Raw genomic sequence first — 20,371 nt, 5'->3', positions numbered from 1 at the left:
CTGTTTCTTTGACTCTGGTCATTTTCTGTCTCTTCAACAAATTCATGACACTGGGAACCCTAAGATAAGAAACTCGCCTTTCTTAACCTTTCCTGTGGGAGAGCAGTGAAATGATAAGGATTCAGCTGTTAGGTTGTCTGTGGACCAGCTTAAAACTACGAAGAAAAGTCTTTAAAGCTACACAAGCTTTGAAGATACTCCAAAGTCAAACTTGGGCCCTACTTGAAGGATGCAAAGCTGGTTATTTAACTGTAGTGAGCAGAGCATAGAGAAATTTAACTTTGATCTGGTTGGCTTCAGTGCGTCAAGAAGCTTCCCTTCGATCCTGGCATTCACTTTTTAGTGTCATTCACTTTAATAAGTTATCTGTGAATTTAAAAAAAAAAAAAAGAAAGAAATCAGAAACATGGTTACCAGAAAAGCTGACCTGCCTAAATAACAAAGGAAGACACTTTCAAGGTCCTGAAAGGACACACTGATTTTGTGATTAGCTCTGCTAAAGTGTTTTCTTCTTCAATGCAGGTTTTAAGGGGCTATGTGAAAAGTAGACGATGGGGTGCTATTATTGGTATAAATTAGGGCTTTGTTCCAAAGCAGTGTTTTATGTTTGATGCAGTGCTTCAGAGTTTTCCCACAGCTGTTATTCTTTAAAACTACTTCTAATCATGTGTGCACCTACTCATCTTACCTGGGAATTTTATCCAGTTTAGAACATCTGAATGAGGTTCTCTCAAAAGATAAAAAGAATTTTAGTGACATATGTTAACTAAATGATTGTTATTCTGAATATTAATTAATATTAATATGGACACTTCAAGGTCATGTTCCTGTCTAAAATTTACTTAAGCACATCAGAAAGCACATTTTCCATTACCATAAGAAAATAAATAAATATAATATCAAATTCTCAGTAACCGGATATTTCTCGAAGTCTCTGTTTAAGTGGCATGTTGGAGATAAATATGGCAGGTATGGATAGCAGATGAAAAAGAAAAAAAAATAGTTTTTGACAACAGAAAAGATCAAATTTATAAACATATGTCAAATGAAATTTGCTGTATGTCAGTTAGGTCAGACTGTAATGGATCCATTTTAACCCTGTGTGTTGATGGCCATAAATGAGGCTTGCAGCATAGCTTCTCCATGTTCCTGGGTGAGATGCTCTTATAATTGGGGCAGCTGTGGTGACAGCGTTAATCAGGCAGGCCTGTTGAACACTTACCTTAAAGCCGCCGCCAACGGTGCCGCTGCTGTGATTGGCTCCAGATTCCATGGCCAAGGCCATTTGCCTTTACACCTTGACGGAGCATCAGTAATCTCTTCTGACCCTCGGTGCTGGGTTCCCACGTGGGAGCTGTCTCGTTCCAGTGAGTGAGACAGCACTGGAGTGAGACGCAGTGTGCTCCACCCTTATGGCATTTGGGGGATGATAGGCAATTGCATAGTTTAAAAATATATATATATTTGTATCATACCATTTTTAAGTATTCTGTCTTGTTTTATTTCCCCATAATTCATCAAGGTAGCTTAGAAGAGATAGCCATTTTCATATCCACTTATCTCCACTCTCTCCCCCAGACTATTTGTTTTATACTTGGAATATGCAGAAATGATCTATCATGGGGTGTATGCCAGGACTTATCAGGGCACTCTTAATACATCAATAAGATAAATCTTACCTTTGACTTATAAACCTGTTGGACAGAGCAAATTGTTCAGTTGGTTGCCTAGGAGTTGAGAGCAGGAGCTGGGACTTTCTTGGCAATGCAGTGGTTAAGACTTCACCTTCCAGTACAGGGGATGTGGGTTCCATCTCTGGTCTGGGAGCGAAGGTCTCTTGGCAAAAAAAAAAGAAACACTATTGTAACAAATTAATAAAAACTTTAAAAATGATCCACATCGATAAAAAGAGCATGAGCTCTGGATCAGACTTCTGGGGTCCAGATACTGGTGCTCCAGTATGCCAGCTCCGTGACTGTGGGAGATTGCTTTACCTCTCTGTTTCTGTTTGGTTGTCTATAAATTGGAATAATGCACATAGCTCCTGGAATTGTCACAAAACTTAAAAGACTTAATAAACATGACGTTCTTAGGACAGACAGTGCTTGATATTTAATACATACTAGGTTACTCAACCAGTGTTAGCTATTATTATTCTAAAGGAATTTATTGTTGAAAGTACTATATGAGGACCTTACTGTAACTTCACCTTATAAGTCTTGAAACCACTATTATAGTAGTTTTATAGTTTTGTCTTTGACCTTTACTATGAAATACTGGGCACAGCCCTATAGAGCTGTATAGAAGATGAAGATTGCTAATTTCAGCAAACATAATATTAATTTTTCAGGTTGAAAAATTCTCTTGCCTAGTAAATCTGTGCTTATTGCCCTTGTAGAATTGTACAGTGTTGTAAATCTCTCACAGACATTTATGGAGAGGTGATCTGATTGTAAGAAACATAAAATTACTGTGGAGGCTATGAAATGAAATAATAGTTCCTAGATTTTTGTCAGCTGTCCTGGCTTTAAATCCTTGTCTGCTTCTTGACAGCCTTGTGACCTTATACAAATGTTGGCATAATCCCCCTATCCTCACCTGTAAAATGGAAAGAATGGTTATCCACTTTATATGAAATACGTACAAGGAATAAGGAAGAGGGAAATTGACCAAATGGTAAATTTGGGGATGTGCATTGATTATAATAGTTACTGACTAGTTAAGGAGCGAATTTAGACCTTGTAGACTGGGATCAATTGATGAAGACAGTTGATCAACTTTGATTTGAAAGCAGAGGAGATCATATTAAAATGTTTGTTCTTCTTAAAGTGGAATAACAGCCTTGCCTCTGCGGGAGCCTCTGAGATAAGGTGCATTAAAGGAGATGGGAAGGAATGTGGTTGCGATGACTGGGGTCTTAGCTGAGGCAGGAATCAAGTAGAAAACATTTTTTTAAATTTATTTTTAATTGGAGGATAATTGCTTTACAGTATTGGCTTCTGCCATACCTCACCGTAAATTAGCCATAGGTATACATATGTCCCCTCCCTCTGGAACCTCCCGTCCTACCCCTCTAGGCTGTCACAGAGTCCTGGCTTGAGTCCCCTGAGTCGTACAGCAAATCCCCACTGATATCTGCTTTCCATATGGTAATGTGTATGTTTCCAGCCGCCTCTCCATTTGTCCCACCCTCTCCTTCCCCCCTCACCCCCTGTGGCCCTAAGTCTGTTTTCTATGTCTGCGCCTCTGTTGCTGCCTCCAGTAGAGGACATTTTAACGACGATGACCAGACGAGAGAAATCCAGGAGGATGTAAAAATGGCAAAGTCAAGGCAGGAATGCCTTTTTGACCGTTTTCCAGTTAGATTTGCATTTCCTTTTTATTAGCGTCATATGGCAGAGAGCATAAGAGTCCTGATCCAGTGGAATGCATAAAAATGAAAATAATGTCAGTGGGGCCCTTTGATCTCAAATTTTAAAAAAGCCTTTCTGAGAAACTGGGTGTGGGTTTTGAAGTAATATTTGGTCCTGGATCTCTTCTTGATCAGTATCTTCTAGATCCTTGCTTCTACTTAGTGTTTTCAGCAAGGACATTTTGTGCTAAGTCCTTGAGATCCCGTGTGTCCAATACACTTAGACATCTGGATGTTTACTGGCCTCTCCAGTGGCTCAGCGGGTAAAGAATCTGCCTGCAGTTCAGAAGGCACGAGACTTGTGGGGTCGATCCCTGAGTCAGGAAAATCCCCTGGAGAAGGACATAGTAACCCACTCCAGTATTCTTGCCTGGGAAATGGAGCCTGGCAGGCTATACAGTCCCTGGGGTCACAAAGAGTTGGACACAACTGAGACTAACGCTACACTGGACATTTGGATGTCTGGATTATAGTGCCAGCCAAAATGGACCCATCACCACCACCACCACCACCACCACAAGCCTGAGCCTCCACACAGGGACTGTGACCACCTGCTCAAGACTGTTCCTGCCCTTCCTTTGATTGGGTAGCGACAGATTCCTTAAATGGCCCTCTGTTTGTACATGTGCTCTTTAGTGGAGCCTGCGGGTGTGATGTTTAGCTGTAGAATGTGATCAGTCCTTTTCTGTGGCCTTAGAGTAAGCATGGGCTTCCCCAGTGGCTCAGTAGATGAAGAATCCGCCTGCAATTCAGGAGACGCAGGAGATGCAGGTTCGATCCCTGGGTCAGGAAGATCCCCCAGAGAAGGGAATGGCAACCCACCCCAGTATTCTTGCCTGGAAAATCCCATGGATGGAGGAGCCTGGTGGGCTACAGTCCAATGGGTCACAAAGAGTCGAACATGACTGAGCAACCAAAAAAAAAAAAAGAAGAAGAGTGAACATAGTTTTTGACTGGGCTGGTTGTGGCTCATATCTTCAAAAGGAACATTTAAAAGAATCCTACTGTTACAGTCAGTTTGTAGCAGTGAACTGGGGGATGTGGAACTTTGTGCAAGTCTCTATGTGAAAAGCCCCACTGAAGACTGAAATGCTTGAGAGATGAAGGTTAACACTAGTAAGAAGCCAGCTCTGCCTTAGTGGTCCTACCATTGTGAATAAGAGAAGTAAAATGCTGAAATTTTGCTCCCGAATTTATTGTATTATAATATGTTGTATAATGACATGTTCCATGCATATGTTATGAGGATTGTTCCAAACGCTTGTAAACAGATATTATTTGGTGATACACATTCATCCTAGTATAAGGAGTTGGGCATAGAACTGCTAAAATGGTATTTCTGGGTCCAACTATCTTAACTATATTTTGAAGCCTAGTCTTAGTATGTTGACTGGTTTAGTTTATTGCCAGTGGTATGGCATAAGCTCAAGAATATCTTGTAATAAACCCCTGAACTTTATATAGTGACTTTCTCACAAGTGGAGGTACCCATATGCTTTATCTCCTTCTCCAGATATCCTTGCTGAATACACAGGGACACATAACAGGTTTCCATTTAGGCTCACAGGGACCTCTAGTTAACTGCAGTTAGGGACAGACTATCTGGAGGATGATTCGGCTGGACTTGAGGCAGCGTGAGCCTTAAGTCACCACATGTGGCAGCAAATGGTAACCTGTGAGATGTTCCCTAACATAACTTAAGACTACACACTGCCTCAGTAGCAGTGATTTTAATCCTAGGTGTATTGTGAAATACCATTGCTGCTAGACCTTGCAGCCTTATACACAGTTATATTTACAAAATATAAACCTGGTAAGTTTTCCCTTTTTTAGTCAAATTTGTGAGTACAATTCAGAAGAGAAGACCAGATGACTAAGTATAATAAACTTTATCCATTCTGTACATTGTGACCATAATTTTCTCAATAAAGGACTTGTAGAGACTTTCCTCAGTCACTTATTTACCTTTAACATGACTATAAAAAACAGGGCATCCTTCTGTGTAGAAGACTCATTCATGATATTCGTGTGACTTTCCTTAACTAACATCATTGCCAGTCACCAGTTTTCACTGTGAGATCTGCACCTGTGTGGTATCAGGCTTTTAAATTGTTTTATGTGTGGAAGACTTCACTGGGGGTCGTAGCTGAAAGCTCACAGTGATTTGCTACTATTTTGCAGGTTTCCTGTTTAATTTGATCAGTGTCAAGGCTCTTCAGTTTAACTGTACAGTCAAACGTGGAGAGTTATGAGCTAGTTTTGCGCTGTCAGGACATCCAAAGAAAAGAAACAATTCGTCTAGTGTCCCATGATATCTGCATACCTCATCAGCACACACATGCTAAAATGCATTCTTTGTTCTTAACAATACAGTACAATATTTGATAATAGCAGTATTGAACATATTAAAGAAAAAATAAGTACCTGGTAGACAAAATGAGAGGATTGCTTAGATGGATAGTTCTTCTTCACTTTTATCACAAATACTCATTCACACATTAAAGAATTGGAATAAACAAGCTTTGTGACTTCAATTTTTGTGTGGTCAGCATGTAAAATAATTGCTTTGGGGTTACTGCCACGGTTTTTCTTTTTCTCCATTGTACGACGTATCAAATAAAAAATGTAGACATGCAAAAATAGACTTTTAAAGTATACAGTCATACCTGCTTGCATTGACTTAGAGTCGGAAGAGTATGTTTGTGATCTTTTAAAGCCCTGTAAAACACTTAAAGCCTGTAAAAACAAGTGCCTGTAAAATGTGTGGCATCGCTCTGAGTGTTTGGGGGTTTCTATTTTTATAGGCTGCTCCTTTTTGCACTTTAATGTCTGTCTCTGTTGATACATTTCTAAGGGTGTGGCTAGGATCATATTAATGTCAAGCAAGTTTGAAGTAGATTTAGGCAATGACTGTTTAAAACTTGCTCTGTCATTAAATTGTTTCAGGGTGTGGAAATGCTGCCTCCCAGAATCACAGTGAAAGCAGAATTATGAACTGTGGTAGACCAAATACAATTAAATCATCCCAAAGATGTTCAGATCATTTACTACATTGGAAGCAGTAACTTAGCGTTGTGTTTACCTTCAATCAATTTTTAATTAGGGCTTCCCAGGTGGCGCTAGTGGTAAAGAACCTGGCTGCCAGTGCAGGTGGACATAAGAGACACAAGTTCGATCCCTGGGTTGGGAAGATCCCCTGGAGGGGGAAATGGCAACCCACTCCAGTGTTCTTGCCTGGAGAATCCCGTGGACGGAAGAGCCTGGCGGGCTGCTGTCCACAGAGACGCACAGAGTTGAACGCAGCTGAAGCGACTTAGCACACACAGCAGTGGTTAATTAACAGGCTGTTTACTCTTAAACAAGAATCGAAGGCCATGTACATTTTTTTTTACAGGTTTAAAATCCAAGTACTTGCTTTAAAATATTGCCCATGGTTTAGAAGCTACCCTTGGTCTTATAAAGTTACATCTGAATTTTAGAAAGTGCTTGGTGGAGTGCTTTCTCAGTGAAATAAATGAGATTATCTTATGCGAATGAAATGTGTGAGAAACATACATAGTTTTAAAATGTATTCTAGTAATATATACGTATTATTTTGTAATCTAATGGAAGGAAGTTGATTCTATTGAAAGTTGCCTCATTATGAATAGAGGAGAGAAAGCACACAGACCATATGTCGTCAACATTAGTTTGCACACTTATCAAGAGTCTGTGAAATATCCAGGGGTATTCCATTAGGGTGGTTATGTGAGAAGAAATAAAGAAAAATGGATGTTGTTGCCCAGTACTGTAGGATGCCTGCACGTGGGCTCCACCTGGAGTGAGTGAGGACCTTTATGTGGTACTTTTCTAGAAGGCATCACTGACCGCAGAATACCCAGGGGCCAACAGTGCAGTCGTGTGGCTGGGTTAGGGGGCCACAGATTTGTTTCTCCATTTACGGAGAATTTTAACACCTCAGAACAGCTGTTCTCTGAAAAGCTGTGTATCCTCACATCGTAGCTGGTTTCTCCTGAAGACACAGCAGAGGCATTATAAGTGGACTTCCAGGGATGCTGGAGGCGTCTGTGCTGGTGACAGTCTTGAAGCTACATGCAAGAGAGAGAAGCTTCGGCTAATCAACAGAGGTATATCCAAATCCCAAACATGAAGAAATGTTTCTATGTTGGGGTCAGCTTAAGGAGTGGATATTCGAGTTACGAAAGGCCTTGCCTCTCAAGATCTGTGCCTCATTATGTCATATATCATCTCTTAAGGACAAAGAGGTACCGGTCTTGCATGTGAACCCCTAAAGGAGAGGGCAGATATGTTGGCCTGCCGAATAAGAGATTGTTTTCCTTCCACCAAAGGACCTAGTGGGATTGAAGCCCCAAAGTCATGGTTATCAGGTTGAATGCAGGAAAAAAAAAAATAACCAGAGAAAATCATTGGGTGCCATACCACTCGCAGAATTTTAATGGAGAATATAATCTTAAGAGCTACATTTGTAAGTTACAGCACAGATATTCCCAAGAATCTCAATGACTACAAATTTAGCCAAGACTTCAAAAGTAGTTACTGAAAGCTTGAGACTTTTTTAATGGCAGAAAGATCAGATTAAAAAGGCAAGAAAGCTACGAGAAACCAATATTCCTCTTCCTCCCTTTTCTGTGTGTGAGAGTGTGTGCACACCTGCGTGTATGTATGTATATCCTTATTTGCAGAATCATGTGACATTTAGTTGTAGACACCATGACATTTCAGCAAATACTGCCTAAGAACAAGGGCATTCTTCTGCATGACCACAATGCAGTCATCACACTTGAGAAACTTACTTTTGATACAGGACCTTTATTCAGATTTCCCTAGTAGTCCTAATAAGGTTCCTTCTAACTGTTTTTTCCCTGAAGCAAGATCCACTCACTAGTCAGAGCCTATCGCATTTGTCAGTCTCGCTTATTCCACATCAGTTTCACAGTCTTTTATCTTTCATGACACTGATATTCCTGAAGCCTAGGCCAGCTGATTTGTCAAATATCCCTCAGTTTGAATTTGTCCAATTGATTCCTCACATTTGAAATCAAGACTCTTACTAAAGTCATAATAAATAAAGAAATGAAGATAGGAGGGTAATGGGGAAGGAGAGGTGACAGAAAGAGACAGTGGACTAGAGTAAGAGAAAAGAAAGTCAAAAGAGATGCAAATGGACTTCATGAAGATTTCAAACAAAATGACAGAATCTGGTAGATTTGTGTTCAGGCTGTATTGGTAAGCAAATGAATGGAGAGGTAGGTGAGGGAACATGGTACTTACTGAGAGTTAAGGACATCTCAAATATTGTGTTTAGAACATTTTGGATAGACACAAGGGACTGAACCTTGAAAATCTGGGCTGTATGCCAAGCTAAACACAAAATTAAGTGAAAACAACATCAAAAATTCAAACTAGTTCTTTTAATCTGTACATAAAAGAATGAGGTGGTTTATTTTTCTTAATAGATGTAAACCAGTTTTTTGGTATCATTTAAAACCCTTTGCTAGGTTTACAAAATTGAAAATGATCTTAAGGAGTTAATAGGAATATACAAATACTATACCAGATAGATGAGAATTTAGTCTGTTGTTTAAAACCTCCAGAACAGAAATTCGTGGACCACGTCTTAAAGGGAAGGCTCCTAGGAAAGCTCTTCAGGAAGTAAATCTTATTTTCAAGCTGTCCAAAAAAAAAAAAAATAACCAGAGAAAATCATCAGGTGTCAGAGGCTAAGAACAGCTGAAATATTGATTCCATTTTCTAACTTGCTGCTGTGTCTTCACATTCAGTGTCTGCTTCTCCACCTTATCTCCCAGCCTCTAAATAAGAAAAGGGGGGATGTGTAATTGTAGGAACACTGTTAAGGTTCAAATAGTTTTTGCTGTAATTTAATGGAAAATGTATATACTCATTCCTGACATTTTTGGAGGGATTTTCTTGGTAAGGGCAGAGTTGTAGAAAAATAAATATATGCAGAGTGGGAAAGGTACACCATTTCCTGTGCATGCCTAACATGGTTCTGATTGCCATCTTTGGAGTCTTGATGCTGTACACAGTGAATAATTGCTCACTGGATCTGAGAGGTGCAGTCTCCTTTGGTGGATTTGAAGAATTAACTTCGCGTTAAGTCCTGAACTGGGGCAGAAATAGACTTTGTACTTGGCTTTTCTAAGACTCTATTGAAACAGAGATCTTGAGGCATCACTTTCTGCGGTGTTGATTAAGTGAAATTATGTGTGCAGAGGAAAATCCATTCGATATGCTTTTATTTTTAAACTGTTTTATTATGGGGGAAAAAAAAAAAAACAGACATTCTATATAGTAGTGTAGGAATTTCCCTGGCAGTCCAGTGGCTAAGACTTTGCCTTTCAATGCTGGGGTGAAGGTTCGATCCCTGGTTGGGCAGCTAAGATCCCATATTCCTTTTGGTCAAAAAGACAAAACATAAAACAGAAGCAATATTGTAACAAATTCAGTAAAGACTTTAAAAATGGCCTGCGTTTTAAAAAAAAAATCTTAAAAAAGAATCATATACTAAATCCCTGCTTCTATATATTGACTGGCTTACCACAGTCAACTTCTTGGGGAATTTATTTCATTTTTATGCCTAACCATTCCCCACTGGTTTCCCAGAGGGCACTGGTGGTAAAGGACCGGCCTGCCAGTGATACAGAGATTAAGGTTCCATCCCTGGGTTGGGAAGACTCCCTAGAGGAGGGCACGGCAACACACTCCAGTATTTTTACCTGGAGAATTCCATGGACAGAGGAGCCTGGTGGGCTACAGTCCATAGGGTCGCAAAGAGTCAAACATGACTAAAGCAACTGAGCACATTCCCCACTACCATTTCATCCTGAAGTAAATCTCAGATATTCTAACATTTTATCCATAAAGATATCAGTAGAGAATGGGTACTCTTTGACGCAGTCTTGCTTAAAATAGTAATGGTATGTAAGCATTTAATATAAGTGAATGAGTGACTGAAAGTCACTCAGTCATGTCCGACTCTTTGCGACCGCATGGACTATACAGTCCGTGATATTCTCTAGGCCAGAATACTGGAGTGGGTTACCTTTTCCTTCTCCAGGGGATCTTCCGAACCCAGGTCTCCCACATTGCAGGCAGATTCTTTACCAGCTGAGCCACATAAAGTGTCCTATAAATTAATGCACAATATAAGCGTCCTCCCATCTCTGTTGAGAAGATTTATAAGGGTGAACTCCAGTCAAACTGATAATCTGATGGGAGTGTGATGGTCTTCTGGAAAGGCCATTTGTTGTTTGTGGGAGAGTATCTGTAGACCCAATAAGTGTTGTCACCAAAGAAGAGTGATGTCACCAAAGAATCCCTGTCTTGAAGAAATGAGTGTTAAGATTGATGAGTACTCTTTGTGCTCTGGATTACTACTGTTGATAGCATAGTCTAACTCTGACTCTCCAGAGTGTTGTAACCGTGGACAAGAGACACTTACCTGTCTCTGAAAATAAGCTTCCTATTTGAAAAAATGTGTGTGATACCTGTTGTACCTATTCACAGGCCTGTCATGCAGATTAATTGTGATCTGGGATGTGACTGTGCTGTAGAAATAATGGCCCAGTTACCTGTCCTTTAGCATAAGATTTTGATTCTTTGAAATGACCAGTCTTCAGGATTTTTAATAGTACCAGAAGATGTAAAGATGGAAGAAATTGCTATCTTGAATATATATATGTATATATATATATATGTATTTTTTAGAATATTTTTAAAGAATAGATTTTTATTGAAGTAGACTTGATGTACAATATAGTGATTCACAGTTTTTAAATGGTGTACTATATTTTATGCTTTATGCTTCCTTGGTGGCTCGGACAGTAAAAATCTGTCTGCAATACAGGAGAGTGGGATTTGATCCCTGGGTGGGGAAGATCCCCTGGAGAAGGAAATGGCAACCCACTCCAGTATTCTTATTTGGAGAATCCCATGGGCAGGGGAGCTTGGTGGACGTTAGTCCATGGGGTCCCAAAGCGTTGGACAGGACTGAGCGGCCAACACTTTCACTATATTTTATAATTATTATAAAATAATGGCTATGCCCCCTGTGTTGTACAATATGTTCTTGTAGCTTATTTTATGCCTAATAGTTTGTACCTCTTAATCATCTACAGATATATTGCTCCTCTCTGCTTCCCTTTCCCCACTGGTGACCGCTAGTTTCTTCTTTATATCTGTGTGTCTGTTTCAAAGAATAATTTTATAACCTAAGTTCTCTTTTCCCCCCTGTATGTGTTTTATCTGAGCATCTTTATTATTCTGTAAGCTGAGATACATTTTGACTGACAGCCCCCTCCCCTTTCTCTTTTCTCTCTCAGTTAGCAAAACCTTTGTGAATGGTCTCTTGATCAGGCTCACCAAAATGAACATATTCCTCTTGGAAAGGTTACCATGTGATCAGAACTTTCTTCCTTCTCTTTTCTTTTTTAGCCTTGCCTCCCCGCTTGAAAGAGATGAAGAGTCAGGAGTCTGTGGCAGGTTCCAAACTAGTGCTTCGGTGTGAGACCAGTTCTGAATACTCCTCTCTCAAGTTCAAGTGGTTCAAAAATGGGAGTGAATTAAGCCGAAAGAACAAACCACAAAACATCAAGATACAGAAAAGGCCAGGGTAAGTATCCTGCATGTCACAGCAGAGGCCGTGCCTAGCAATACAATGGTATAAAATATAAAAATTACTAACAGCTTAGTAAATAAGTATGCCATCAACAAACCAGATACATGATACGTGAAAACATTTTTCGTTATATGGGGGCTAGAAATTGGGTCATTATATAGGAAAGAATTTCAAAGTATGTCATCTTACAACTTCCGGACAAAGAAAGGAAGGATGGATGTGGAAAGAACTGTAACATGTGGCTAGAAATAGAAGGGGTGAGAGAAGATAATAGCAGCCGCTGTATAGCACAGGCAGCTCAGCTCAGTACTCTGTGATGACCTGAGGGGCGGGAGCAAGGGAGGGCCAAGCAGAAGGGGATATACATATATATATATATCTATATATATCAGATTCACTTCATTGTGCAGCAGAAAAACTAACACAAAGTGGTAAAGCAGTTACACTCCAATTAAAAAATAAATTAAAAAAAGAATTAAAATCAAAAATTTTTTAAAAAGTAAAAAATATTAATAGGAGCTATTGTAGTAGTAAGTAATAGATGAGATCCTAAAATCCTGTATAAGATACCTGTGCCTTATACAATCAAGCTCAGTTGGGAAAGAATCTGCCTGCAATGTAAGAGACCCAAGTTCGATTCCTGGGTAGGGAAGATCCCCTGGAGAAGGAAATGGCAACCCACTTCAGTATTTTTGCCTAGAGAATCTCATGGACAGAGGAGCCTGGCGGGCTACAGTCTGTGGGTTTGCAAGAGTCAGACACGACTTAGCAACTAAACATGTATCATCATGTGAAGAGTTAGAATGTAATTAGTTGAATCTGAACTATTCTCAAGTAAATTTAATATGTAAAATTAATGTGTAACTGACAATTCTATGAAGCTCCATCACCGTGAGAGCAGATTAAAATATCTAGTAATCCTAAGTAGCAAGAATCTAAAGTTTTCCTGCCCTCCTTGAGGAGATCCCTATTTGGGAAGGCTTCATATGACCCCCTATAACATCTGTGTATTCTATACCTACTCTAAAATGATGCTCTTTTATTTATTATTTTCTTCATTTTTTCCCTCCTTATTTAAGAACATTTACTTCTAACCTCCAACTACATTTTGAAATTACAGAAGAGCTAAATGTCTTGGGTTTTTGCTTGTGAACAGTCCTTTCATCAATGTGACATGTATCATAGGGGTTCACAGCTCCAGGGTGACCTTTTCCTCCACTTACACTTCAGAAGATTCCAGTGAAATCCCAGAGATGATATATGAAGCAACAATGAGAATCACCTCCTAGACTTTGATTTTATAGGGCAAATACCAAAAACATCAACACACATGAGCCAGAAAAAATAAAGTGATATGAGGGAAGTGAATTTAATCTTACCAAAGTGTCTAATGACTGTGAGAGCCATAATTAGGGATGTTTTCCTGTTTCTATGGTTTTAGTAACTACTCTGCTTATCCTTGTTATTGATTGTGTCCGTACAGTGTCTTTATTTGGAAGAATAATACAGAAGGAAATATCACTGTAGCAGGTGGTACTTCAAATATACCAAAAAAAATAATAATTCTATGAAGTGACAGAGTGCTTTTGTATATAATCTTATTTGTTTGGTTTTGTAACTATTTTCCCCTAGTGGTGACTCTAATTTTGCAGGTTAAGAAATCAAGGGTCAAAAAGCTGTTGTCTTTCCTTGAGTCACCCAACTAGCTATGAATAAGCTGGAACACAAATCAATGTCTCAGATTCCCTAATGTTTCATTCCTTCTTTAACAATGGAAAGCAGACATATTTTATCGCATGTGTCCATGTGGAGAAGGGAGGACAGAGAGCAACTTGAAAAAATAAGCATGATTCTTTTTGAGAAGTTTAACAACAACGAAAAATTACTTTTAGCTAGGTTTTGGTGTCTGTTTTGTTTTTCATCAATTAGCCGGGTTAGTAAGAAACAGTTTTCTGCATAAGCGGAGTGATGTCTCATTTGTTTCTATGTGGCTATTATTTGAGAGCAAAAATATTTAAGAGCCCATGAAAAGCTGATATGCTAGAAATGATGAAAGAATACTAGGGCGTTTTATACTCAAGGCATTGAAAGATTGTAGAGAGATTATCTAGTATAGCCGTATATGAAGCAATCAGGTGCTGAAACCGTGTTAGGGCTGGGGGGCTTCAGGATTTTTAAGCAGCCCATCTATTTACAAGTAGTGGTCTAAAAACTTGATTATTTATGCTGAGGTAAATTCTACCTTGTGGGAAGTTAAAATTTATTAATAATTAGGGGAACAAAATAGCTAACACTAATATCAAACAGTAAAACTAAGCGCTGAATTGCAGGTTACTGATGCTAAGTGCCGTGGGAGTTGGGAAGTGAGGAAGACCCCAAGAGCTTCAGGAGTCACTGTGAGGGGTTGGATTTGACTCTGCTAAAGAGAGTCCCCCTGGATGGGTAGGGTGGGTTATAGAGTAGCAGTAGCAGCTTCTGTTTATAGGACAATAAAGAGACCAATTGAGTTGGGCCAGTGAAAGAGTGAAATTTTGCCCTTCCTTGGATAAGATGCTGTGTGTGTTGGCCCTAGGCTAGAAGCTGGGTCCGGAGAGATGAACAAGAAGTATGTGCTGTCTCAGAGGCTTGGTCTCAAGTGGGGAAGGGAAATACAAGCAGTTCTAATTCTCAGTTTTAAATTCGATGATAGCAACGATCACAGGATGCTTTAGAAAGGTACTCACAAGGACGGTGGAGGGGACCCAGTCCTGGACTGTGGAGGCTTTCTAGAAAGAAGGGGAGGAGGGAGGGAAGGAGAGGCGGATTATCCAGGCTGAAGGAACAGAACGAAGCAGCTGCAGACTGCAGGTATTTAAGGTGAGGATACCTGAAGAGAAGAAGCTGAGTTGGTTGGGTAAATAAGATGACAAAAAGGAACAACAAGAAAAAAGAGAGAGACTCCCCGGAATGAATACGGTTCTAAAAGAGCACATGTACAGGTGAAGAACTAATCTGTTACATGGCTTGGATGACATGTAAAAGTGTCATTAGTATTCAGAAAGGCTTTTTCATGTTGGCTTCATAGGCTCAGACAGCTAAGAGCACTGTCTACATATTAATAAAATCCCATTATCCCGGAAAGGCCAATGTTCAGAAATTACTTCTTTTAAACAATAGCCTTGCTGGAAAGAATTAAGTGGGAACAAAAAAAGACTTTTATTCAAGTAATGTGACTGCAAATGACTCTTGGCAAAGCATTGAACATTTTTGAGCCTCCGAAAATAAGACACTTTGTGTAAAGTGGGCAGCCACTGATAAGTGATCAGCTAATTGTGTTTCAGAATTGGGTATTTGATCGTTTCTGAGGTTGTATCTTAAAAAAAAAAAAAAAAAATTAGTGCTCTCTTTTTTTAAGGGATCAAACTGAATCTAAATTTAATTAACATTTGCAAGATGTTCTATTATTTCAACTTTCAACTTATAAGAGAATGAATACTATTGTTATTATACCCATTAAAAAATTAATATCCTGAGAATGAAGGAAATTAGGTTTCTTCCTGTAGATCTAATGTTAATAAATGGTTACTCTTGGACTTGAAATTGATCTGTATCTATGCCTTTTGTCTTTTTCACTCCATGTCTCACGTCTTTTCACAACTACTTGTGATTTTTCCATTGTATCCAGTGAAGTCATAACATGTTTAAGGCAAGGGACCTGTTTAGGCTTAAACTGCTTAATAAAAAGCATTCTTATTTGTCAGCTTCCTCTACATGCTCATAATTTTTCATTATGAAGACATTTCAAAATGTTAACAATTTGTAGTGGTTACTTGCTTACTTAACTTTATCTCACTACATTTGCTCTTAGCCCACAGGCCAAGAAGGGATAAACTGTCTCTTAGGCTATGATCACAAGCAGAGGTGAATTTCAGTGTAAGGTTTAGGATTTCCCTGGGACCCTCTTTATTTAAAGTAAAATGTTGACTCTCTTCCAATCCTTCGCCTAGATTTCTTTTTCACATTTTATAATCTAGATTGTTTGTAACAGTCAGAATTTCCTTTTAATCCCTTAGTGTTATGAAAAGATTTTACACCAACAGGGAATCGCTATTATTTTGTAAAGTCTTATCCCCTCTTCAGCCCCTGCTCCTACTAATAAATGACATTCCTACATGTTCTTCCTATGATTCTGCATTCATGTGTGAGCCTTTTTGTTTGTTTTATTTGGCTGAGCAAGGTGTGGGACCAATTAAAAGAAATAGAAACTACCCTGGTCTTAAGTGTCTACTTATCCCTTTGTTATTGTTTCCTTTGCCTAGTGGACAATTTTGATCAAGAAAACTGGTTAAAGAGTTTGGTTGTGTGACAGGTTATATTTCAGGTCAGCCTGTTGGCCTCACTTGCTTGTCTTGTATCAGTCTTTTTTTTAATTAATTAATTTATTTTAATCAGAGGCTAATTACAATATTGTAGTGGTTTTTGCCATACATGGGCATGAATCAGCAGTCTTATTAAAGGCTGACTTCCTGTTATTTGTGTATGGTGCACATTTTTGGATGCTCTTAATTTTGTATCAGGGGCTTCCCTGGTGGCTCAGTGGTAAACAATCCGCCTGCCAATGTGGGTGCCATCCCTGAGTCGGAAAGATCCCCTGGAAAAGGAAATGGCAACTCACTCCCATATTCTTGCCTGGAAAATCCCATGGATGGGGGAGCCTGGTGGACAATGGTCAGTGGAGTTGTAAAACAGTCAGACACAACTTAGTGACTAAACAACAACAATTTTGTATCAGCTCTTCATCTCTGTTCTTGCTTTATTTTTGGACTCACCTTGTGGCTTGTGTGATCTTAGTTCCCTGTTGAACCCAGGCCCTCGGCAGTGAAAGCCCAAGCCACTGGACTGCCAGGGAATACCCTGTTCTTACATATTATAATTTTGTTTAAAATTGATTCTAATTGGTTTTGTCAAGTTAAAAAAATTAAGGAATGATTCCTCTTGTTATCAATTGTTTCAGGATTTGTTGACTGTTAATAGAAGAGGTTTATATACATCTCTTTCTTTTATTAGTTGAGCTTCTCCAACAGGTCATTTTAACTTTATATGTAAGAAGATCTCAGATTTCTTAGGTATAAAATGGGAATAACCAGTGTCTGTTTCATAGCATTTATGTGAAGCATTTTATGCAGTGTCTGATTCTGTAGAGTTTCATAGTTGCTGCAGTGGCAAGTGACTTCATTCTGGTAGAACCAGATGACGACGGACATTCTGTAGTTTGCACCATGAAATCCCTCTCTCTTTTCTTTACCCTTCTCATTATCAGCAGTTCAACAGTATCTGAGCTGTGTTAACATACACACGCGAATTCATATATGATTCCTTAGGTATCAGAAGAAGGGGATGATATAAACTGAGTTGATCCTTTCTATATGCGTTTAAGTTGCCTTTGCCTATAAAATATGGTGGAAGAATTAAGTATGAAAAATGAGATAAGCAGCTATGGAAACCTTGAATCTATCTTGTGAGTGAGCACTAATTAAAAGAACACAGCTTGCATTTTAATATAAAAAATGAAGTTAATCCTTATAACTTCCATTTATAAATGTTTTATGGCTTTATTGTTACATTGTATCATTTTTTCTTACTCCAAAACAATGCAGGCGTATTAGGAAAATCTAAAAATTGCAGGAATTTAGAATGTCATTATAATAGTAGCGGACACTTTCTGGGAGATTACTCTATTTCAAGCATTGTTTTAAACACTGTGTATGAGTTAACTTCTTTGAAAGCTTTTAGAAAATGAAAATCCACCAAAACAGGCACCCCTCCCAGAACCCCCGATAACTCATCAATTAAAGACCAAAAAGTTAATTTTATGATTGGGAGTTCATTCATTCTTCCGAGTTAACTTTATTCTTATAGACAAGATATAGTAGCCTATTGAAGAAAGTAAAATAAAACTATAGCCATACTTATTAAGGCCCCAAATGGTTGCAATGTATAATTTTCAAGAAAGGTTTGTCTGTTTCTACTCTCTATTTCCCATTCCTGCTTTAAGACCCAAGGATTGAAGAATCTCACAGTTAAATGTATCATTATAGTTCAAAAGAGTTTTTTGTGTCCCTAGAGAAATTTGAGTTTCCATTGAACTGCAAAAAGGATTGCCAACCTCTTTAACATAAATGCTTTCTCCCTTCATAATGTTTTTAAATATGCAGCTCTCATTTAAGCTTTCATTTAAAAACAGGATTTATTTTTTCAAAACTAATTGAAACCACTGATCTACTTAACTCTTTTCTGCATAGAGATATTCTTGTTAGGAACTGCTTGACAGGTGGAAATACAGACTTGAATCTGTCTAAAGAGAAAACCTCTTTTACCTTTTTGAACACTCAAAAGGTCCTTCCTTATATATCATCCAAAATATGCCTTCTTTTCCTGTAAGATATAATTCTACCTTCAAGAGCTTCACCAAATAATTTCCTTTTCCAGATAATAAAGATGGAATATATTTATATATATCTTGTTCATAGCTCCCTGCCAGTGGAACATCTCTTACTTTAATAGCATCTTCTCTGGTGTTAAGATATCTAGGCCATATTCAATTCTGATCACCTTCTAAAGTCCTCTAGCTGTTGATGTTTTTTTTAATCAAATGCCACTTTGAAGCATAATTCAATACTCCAGATATAATCCAGCCTATGAGCAGTATATTGAGACTTTTATCCAATTTGATTTATGCTCTTTTAATATTAATTTGGCCATACAGTGGTACTTTTTTCTTCCTTTTTTAAACATGGAGTAATATTAAACATGTGGCTGATTGAAATTCATTTTTCTGTATAAATTGTTGTCAAGGCTCTTCTCTCCCAACCTGTATTTCTACTACAGATTTTTGAACCTGAATGTATTTGTTATGCTTATCTTGATTACATTGATTCTTGGTCTTGGCCCATGGATGCACAGTCCTAGAATTCCCAAGGGTGTCTCTACAGAAAGGATTTCTTAGTCACTTCTCATGCCTGCCTTAGAAATTCACTGTAACTGTATAAAAATGACTAAGAGGTAGGTTGTAAAGAAATCTGTTTGTTTAAAGAAACATTTGAGCACAGAAAATTTCTTTTTTTTTCTTATTGTCTTTCTATTTCTCTGTTTTTAAATTTTTTTATTGGAGTATAGTTGCTTGGAATAGCAACCCACTCCAGTAGTCTTGCCTGGGAAATCCCATGGACAGAGGAGCTTGGTGGGCTACAGTCCATGGGGGTTGCAAAGAGTCAGACTCAACTGAGCATGCACGCATGATTATTTTACATTGTTGTGTTAGTTTCTGCTATACAACAGTGTGAATCAGCTACACACACACGCACACACACACACACACACACCTATATATACAAATGCATACATACATACATATGTGTGTATATACCCATCCTCCCTCTTGAGCCTCCCTCCCTCCAGCACCCTCCCACCCCTCCAGGTCATCACAGAGCACCAAGCTGTGCTCCTTGTGTTACAGCAGCTTCCCACTAGCTCTCTGTTTTAAACATGGTAGTGTATGTATGTCAATCCTAATCCCCCAGTTCATCCCACCCTCCCCTTCTCTCCCTGTGACCACAAGTCTATTCTCTACATCTGTGTCTCTGTTTCTCTTTTTAAGCATAACATTTATTTATATTCCTTGGAAGAGTATTCCAATAAACCCTGCCCAGGTCTTTTAGGAGAAGTTTGAGTTTAAGAGCTATCCCTGTCAGATTAAACTGTAAGTTAATGTTAACCATAAATTTCATTACCCTCTTTCTTTAAAAAGATTCTCCTGAGAGAGGTACTCAAGGCTGGCAGAATTTAGACCAGAGAGAGAGAGCAGCTCCAGCTACATGATCATGAGAGGCTTGATGCAGGAATTGGCACTTGAGGTGGTCCTTAAAGATCGGCTGGGGCTTCCCTACTAGCTCAGCTGGTAAACAATGTGCCTGCTGGAGACCTGGGTTCAATCCCTGCGTTTGGAAGAGCCCCTGGAGAAGGGAACAACTACCTACTCCAGTATTCTGGCCTGGAGAACTCCATGGGGTCGAAAAGAGTCAGACACGACTGAGTGACTTTCACTTTCACTTTAAAGATCGGCTAATATCTTGATGGATCAAAATACAGGGTCTGCATTCTTAGGAAGAAGAAATACACAAACAAAGCATGAAGATGGCAGGCCGTAAAGCTTGTGGAGGGTGGATTAATTCAGTAGATTGAAGGAGGAGAAGAGTTGAAATTAAATTTGAAACAATTGATCCAACCTGATTAGTAATATTATATGACAAGAAGAACCAGAA

At 38.8% G+C, this 20,371-nt stretch overlaps 1 protein-coding gene across 1 annotated transcript in view; it reads left to right on the top strand.

Annotated features, from left to right (window-relative positions):
* NRG1 (neuregulin 1) overlaps positions 1 to 20,371 on the top strand; it is a 1,130,425-nt gene that overhangs the window by 940,528 nt on the left and 169,526 nt on the right. Inside the window, exon 2 of the mRNA XM_068972084.1 lies at positions 11,888 to 12,065. Coding sequence (XP_068828185.1) covers positions 11,888 to 12,065 — 178 coding nt within the window. The remainder of the gene's footprint in view (positions 1 to 11,887; positions 12,066 to 20,371) is intronic.

The sequence above is a fragment of the Capricornis sumatraensis genome, chromosome 4, assembly GCF_032405125.1.
Source record: "Capricornis sumatraensis isolate serow.1 chromosome 4, serow.2, whole genome shotgun sequence".
NCBI classification, from domain to species: domain Eukaryota; kingdom Metazoa; phylum Chordata; class Mammalia; order Artiodactyla; family Bovidae; genus Capricornis; species Capricornis sumatraensis.
The sequence above is the reverse complement of the archived record's forward strand: the minus strand, read 5'-3'. Positions and strand labels throughout refer to the sequence as shown.